The sequence below is a fragment of the Apteryx rowi genome, unplaced genomic scaffold (assembly GCF_003343035.1).
Source record: "Apteryx rowi isolate R43461 unplaced genomic scaffold, aptRow1 scaffold_48, whole genome shotgun sequence".
NCBI lineage: Eukaryota > Metazoa > Chordata > Aves > Apterygiformes > Apterygidae > Apteryx > Apteryx rowi.
In genome coordinates this window covers 720,088-726,922 of record NW_020450738.1, presented here as the reverse complement: position 1 = coordinate 726,922, position 6,835 = coordinate 720,088, and the positions used below count along the sequence as shown (strand labels likewise).

At 47.7% G+C, this 6,835-nt stretch overlaps 1 protein-coding gene across 1 annotated transcript; it reads left to right on the top strand.

Moving 5' to 3' along the window:
• The first annotated feature begins 764 nt into the window (after window positions 1–764).
• DDIT4L (DNA damage inducible transcript 4 like) lies at window positions 765–2,173 on the top strand. The gene is given in 4 exon segments (XM_026078393.1): window positions 765–852; window positions 1,866–1,902; window positions 1,904–2,079; window positions 2,082–2,173. Coding segments are annotated over 4 exon segments (393 nt in total).
• The last annotated feature ends 4,662 nt before the right edge of the window (window positions 2,174–6,835 follow it).

The following is a 6,835-nucleotide window of genomic DNA, read 5'->3' as shown; positions in this document are numbered from 1 at the left end:
ACACCCATGACAGCTTCAATACGAATGACCAAGCGTCGCTTGGCAAGGTACGTGTTTGTGGTGGCCACGATGCTGCGGAGCTGCATACCGAGCAGTTTACCCCTAGGGCCAGGGGAGGCTGTTTTAATAGCATAACTCCTCACTGGGAACATCGTAAGGCTCAAGGTGCCATTTTGCCCCACATGCAGCTCGTTTCCTCCAGGGCTGTCCCGCACCCCGAAGCCTCACCTTGGGAAACACCAAAGGCAGCAAAATAATTGCACCCCAGGGCTAGCCCTGGCTGGTTGCTATTTTTTGCGGGCTTGTTCAGTTTTTTTTTTCTCTTTTCTTTTTTTTTTTTTATTGTTTAAAGTGGTTTGCTTTCAGTGAAACTAAAGGAAGCTGTTTAAAATCTCTGATCTGTAGCGGTACTCCTGCAAAGTTTTTTCTTTAGCAGGTAAGGTGAAATCACATGGCTTGTCTGGGCTGAACTCTCTCTCTCTAATCTGCTTCTTAAGGTCTGTTTTTGTAAAGTGTGTTTTCCCTTAAAAAAAATAAAAATAAAAAAATAAAAGCAGCCTTCCTTGGTGGGCTGAAAATAGTTTGTGCAAGTCTGCTTTAGGTGGTGAGACTGAATCGAGAGACAACTCCTCTCTTCCTCAAGAGTTACTCTAAGCTAGTACAGCCCCTCTTTTGCTGGCTTTTGAAATGTGTGATATATGCTTTCTTTTCAGTAATCCAGAAGAGCACAAAAATCTGTCTGGAGCCCGAGCGCTGCACTTGCCATGGTTGCCACTGCCAGCCTAAGCAGTAAAAGCCCCGCATGTGTTTCGGAGCAGATACAGGGAGGGTTTCCACAGCCAGACGTAGCGGGTGAGTATTGCAGCCCTTTGCGGTGCCTCTCCCACCTCCCTCCTTCCCTCTGCTTTTATCTGTATTTTAAAAACAGGACTGTAATAAGGGGGTCTTTGGACGCCTGTGGTAATGCTGCACCTTGCGATGCACTGGCAGGGTGCAAGTCTGCGGGCAGGAGGAGACCTTGCTTTAATGAGCTGCTAAATGGCTTTGAAGGGGGAGATACTTGAAGCAAAACACTGTAGTGCTGTAGGTGGCTAGTGCTTCAAGGCTGCTACAGCTTCCTCGAGGAAAACAGGATAATTCCTGCAAGGGCCGTTGGACGTGCTGAGGGTCAGGAGGAGCTGGCTGGATTTCCACTGTTCTGCACTGGAGCCTCGGAGCCGTTTCTAAGTGAACTCTTTTAAAAAAAAAAAAAAAAAAGTTCGAGTCCTGTGCCGCACAACTCTGCTATGTCAATACACTTGCCGTGTGTTTCGGATTTCAATAGCTTGCAAAGATGAACAGGTGACTTCTGTTCCATGCATGTAGCAAGCAATGAGCGGGGAACGCGACAGCCGGCCAGGGGGCTGCAATCGGATTAGGAAGCTGGTGACCAAGTGCAGGGCTATGGCTTTTCCTTTAAGCAGACTAACTTTGTGGTTTTTTCAGGTGAGCTTCTTACCATTTAGAGAAGACAAATAGTTAATAATGGCTATAAAGTCTTATGTCAAGTGGTGAATGACTTCATTAAGCCTGTAGTAATAATTAGTTTAATCAGCTGAAGTGTGGCGCAGTAAAGTGTGCTCCAGAAGTACTTGGCGTGACYGTAGGCTGCTGTTGCTGCTGTGCATGAAATACACCTCGCTCTAATGCTCGCTAATGAGCCACAGTACAAGAGCGCTGCTAGCGGGCTGCCTCGCCGATTAACCGCCAGTTAGGATGCTGGGAAAATAACCGGTGGGCGCGAGTCTGCTTCTTGACACTGACCGACATTCATGTCGCTTTTCTTCCTTCTTCTCATGTGATCTTTGCAATTAATTCCCTTGCAGACATTGGCTCCTGGGAGTAGACTGGGCCCGAACCCAGCCGTGTTTGAGGAGGCAGCCTGTCACACTTTAGTTAAAGTGCTGGAGAAGTGTCGGTCCAGGTCAAAGCAGACCAAACTTTGCTGCTCAAAGGTTTTGGTCTCAAAGAAACTAAGTGAGGAAATAGCTCAAGATGTGCTGTGGCTTTCCTCCACCGAGCCCTGTGGCTTGGGAGGCTGCTTATCCGTGTCGATTTAGAAACTGGAAATGCCTATAAAAAGCTAGACAGGATTGCCTGTGACCCCAGTGTTGTGCCCACCTTTGAGTCCTAGGCTTGGCCTAGTAATTCAAGCATGCAGGGTGTCCAGTTTCTCTGAACAGATTGAAAGGGCTCTCGCCTAACAAAAAGGAGCAGCTTGGTGCATCTGGGGTTAACAGGAATGTTTTACCGTTTATTAGGGGAACATGGAAAAATGCTGGTAGTTGGGTTGTCTTTTTGCTGCCGTGCCACCAGGCCGGTCTGGGTACCTGCGCTCTTCTGAGTGAAGGCTAATTGGGCCCTTTTGTGGGGATATTCAGGTTTCTTAGAAAATTATTTCTGTACCAGATGTCAAAACTGCCTTAACATGTATATGCAAATGTTTCAGCCATCTTGTTGGACTTTACTTGCCATTAGTCAGTGCGTGCAAAATGATTGCATTGCTGTTTGGCTGAGCTGGGTGCAGAGGGATGGAAACAGTGTATGCCCCACTAAGCAGTACAAGGCAGGGAGGGAGGTATAGTGCAAATGGGCCTAGATGGCTTACAGCACTGTGCACTTGCGGTGTTGGAAAGACAGCCCCTCTTCCTAGCTGCCGAATCTGGCTTACTGGGATTGGACCACTGTGAACTGTCTTGGGTTTTGCATTTGTGATGATTTTGGTGTTGAACAGGGCCTTAAAGTATGGTGTCACTCGTACAAGTTGGATCTCTTGCACTGCCTCCCTGCTGCCCCTCGTCTTTCTAGTTTCAAGATGGCAATTGCTTGCTGGTATAACACTGCCCTTAAATACAGAGGTTTGGTAAAAGGCAATGAGCTTGTCTGTGCTGTGAATAAAGATTATATTTTTGGTTGTCGGTGTAGGGTGTCTGTGGTGTGCAGTCCTGTCCAACACGGAGGACGTGCATGGCCATCCAGGCCAGCGAGGATCCCAGCTCTTCCCTTGGTAAACTGCACAATGAATAAAAGCGCTGAGACATGAGGCAATGGGGCAGAGCAAACTCCTGCCCTCACGCTACAGTGCTCAGGGCCTCCATGGAGGAGTCACTCGGTGACAGCCCCTGCTCTGCCGGTACCCCCAGCATCTGGGGGTGTCTCTGAGCCGGCACCAGCACGCGCTGCCTCCTGGTCACCAGCAGCAGGGAGATTTGGGGGAACGAGGATGGACAGGCAACTTTCATTGCTCCTGAACAAACTAGCGTGATAACACTTGTGCTGTCTCGCACCCAACAAACGCACCGACTCTAGCAGCTCAGCTCCTTCCTCCAGCAACTGCGGGCACCCATCTGTGGCAAATTTTCCTGGTCAGAAATAGGATGGCTCTGAAGCAGCTCCATCAGGTCAGTGCACTGTTATGTAGCTCCTGGACGGTGTTCGGAGATGCGCAGATTTCTCCACCCCCTCTCTTCTTCACAGGGAAGATTGTGTAGCACTGCAGTCTTCAGCAATTCTTGTGCTAAGCTCTAAGGAGCACTTGCGAATAATAATTACTGAAGATTATAGAGGCTACTGTAATCAGAGTGAGGCCAAGCTTAGAAGAGCCTACTTCAAGCTGAAGTATATTAACATATCTTATACAGGAGAGTAGAAATCTGAATAAAGAAGCCTCATTTTGGAACACAAGAAACAAATTCTGCCATTTGTGCTGGTTATTGTGATAATAAGGCCCTCCATCTACTTTCTCAGCTTGAATTCATTTCCTTCTCCTCTTGAAGAGAGTGAGCCTCTCTTCTGAGGCTCATGATCTTCCTCACCCATGGAGCCTTAAAATGAAAATGCCTTTGCAAGAAAGGAAAGGGATTCAACTGCAAGACAAAAATAGCATGTTGCTAAGGTAGTACCAACACTCTCTGAAACCCGTCTGTTCTCCTCTTGCAAACAAAACAAATACACACACACCAAAAAAAAAAATGAACCCAGAGCTCCAACATCAACTGATCCCCTCCTCCATGAATTGCTCTAAAGCTGAGCTGGTATTTTTAAAAAGAGTCTCTCTGCAGGAGAGCCTACCCTGCAAAGCAACTTAAGGGGCCCAAGACCCTCCCTGCTCTGACTTCTCAAAGTAATGCTCTGCCATGCTACCGTTCTTGAGTTTTTCCACTATATACGCCAGCAAGCCATTTAACGGAGGCAGGGGAGAGGAACAGGGCTGAAATAGGTGCCTAGGAAATGCAAGCAATAAAGTGTAATATCAGCAAGGTCCCTGCCTCGTAGCAGAGCTTCTTTAAACACAAATACTTGTGGATGAGAAAGGAGGTGTGGAAGTGTCAGTGGCTATTGCCTTCAGCAGATGCTTCATGTGAATAAATTATTTATGCTGAAAGGCAATCACTTGAAAAATAAGAAATAGCAGTTTATGGTTCCCTGTACAAGCTTAATTCTTCATCCTTGTAAATCTACTCTATGAACCAAATGAGGCAGAGACCCTGTAAGTAAAATAAAAGGTATCATGTACTATACTTGCCTGAGGGGGCGGAATTACAACTGCACCGGCAGCTGCGATGCTGCATGTCCTCCCTTCCAGCTCCAAGATAAAGAATATTCTTCTCGTACAGGAAAAAAACTCCCAGCAGYTTTTCAGGTGTAAAAGCCAAACTTACTAAATTGCAAGTTCCTTCGTCTCAGCTTTGCAAGTCGAATTTGGATGCAGATGCTGCCCACGCAACTGTGAGGTGGTGACAAGGGCAGGAAAGCTGGGCTTGGTCCTGCGTCTCCCCTTTTCTGTCCTCCTCCTTTCTGTGCCAGTCTCGCAGTGAAGGTGGGTGCAGGTTTCTAGGCTGATAGGTGCGGGCACCCCTCCCCGAGGAGCATGAGCGTGGAAGAGCAAGGTTTTCTGAAGCTCAGTCAAATGCGCACGAAAAATAAGTGCTCTGTGCCGCATGTTGCCAACTGCAAGCGTTCTCTCTCCTGTGACCCCGAGGTGCGCTGGGCACTGGGAAGACTGACGCATCTCAAATAAGTATGTCAGGTGACTAAGATACAGGCTACTCTATTCCTCCATCTTACAAATATGGGTAATTCTCTAAATATTTCAGGCCAAAACAGGGTAGTGATTATCTGGGCTTGAATTTGGGACAAGAGCGAAAAGAAACTCTCCCCTGAAGGAAAATCACGTGACAATCTTAAACTATTTGCACATTGTGTTTTTGACACCCTGCCTGATACGGGGAAAAACAAGATAGGATTTCTCCAAGATGAGTGCAAGAAAGGTGTGCTGTGGGCATGATTCCTTCCTGAAAGAAAGAAAGAAAGAAAAAGATCACTCCTTTCCTTTCCATTGAGTCACAGACTGGAGCAGGCACCGAAAGCCTTTTCCTTTTCCCGTTCCTTAGGAAGCAAGCACAGCCGCTTGGCTGGGGGGACCAGGCTGTTTTCCTCACTTGGCCTTGGGGCAAATCTCTGCAGAGGGCTCAGTTAGGGGCTCCCTGCGTGATGTTTAGCAGAAATTGGGCTGGTGGAGGGGGCGAAAGCTGTCAGCCGTTGTACGGGACAAAAGCTACTTCTGCCCTGTGAGATGTATTTCAATGCAATTATATTCTTGCCTCCCCAAAGAAGGTCTTAGCTCTGCTCGTGGATCAGGACCTTTTATGGCAGAACAGAAAGCTGATTGCTGCTTCTTTAAATTTGCAGTCTTGCAGCAATATTTTTCTTGATATCTACTGCAGTTTAAATGTTTGTTTGCCTACAAATGTCCAGAAAAGCCCAGCCCCCCCCCCCAATACATGCATATGCCAGGATGAAGCATACGATTTACTGCTGCGTCAGAAGCTGAGGGCTTGAGATTTACTTTGGGGAGGCATCTTTGCTCTGCCTCATTTCAACAACCAAGTGCCTCACGAAAACACCCCCCTCCTCCGTAAGTTATGCAAAACTATACATGTAAAACGAGATAAAAGGCCAAGGGAAAGCATCCCGAGGCGCCCCATTCCCCGCTTGCAGGGGCGGCAGGAGGAGGAGGAGAAGGAGGTATCTTGGGGCTGTTGGGGGAGGAAGGCTGGACGAGGAGGGTCCCCGCTGCGCATGGCGCCGAGGCGGTGTTTTGCTGCTGGGCGGTAGGGCACTACAGAGGATGTTTTGTGGAGGTTTTGTTATTTTTACATATTATTTGACTGCTGTGGTGAGTTTAAAGCTCCCTCCGCCTGCGTGGTATTGATTCCTCCTGCTCCGCGGTGCTCAGGTTTCAGAGGTAACGACTCATGGGGGAATTAATCTTCTGCGTTTTTATAGCGTGACATTTTCACTCTCTGCCATGTTAGAAACATAAAAACCCACAAAGGTGAAAGGTGAAGCCTGGAGAGTGATGCAGGGAGTTACTGCATGCACATATTCCTTCCCGGATTTAACCATCATCCAGACTGTCTCATTCCTGGTTTGTTGTAATCCAATTTGGGAGAGTACCAAAAAACTCATTGTTCCTGCCCACAAGCAGAAAAAGAAATCACAGCTTCAAAAATGAACAGCCAAAAACAAGTATGTGTTTTACCTTTCTAAGCTGGGGGCAAGTAAGCCTTGAAATCAAAGTAAATAGGCAAAAGTCCCTCCATTTTGCTCCGAAGTTTTTTGCACGCCCAGCCAGGTACTAGCAAGGCAGGCAGGCAGCCCCGACGCTACCTCTGCACCTAAGCTACTTCCTCTGTGATGGGAGTTGGTTTGTACCGTGTTTTGCCAGGCAAATTAAAATGGGATATAAACATCTCCTTTCCCTGCGCGACACAGGAAGGCAGCAGACGTTGCT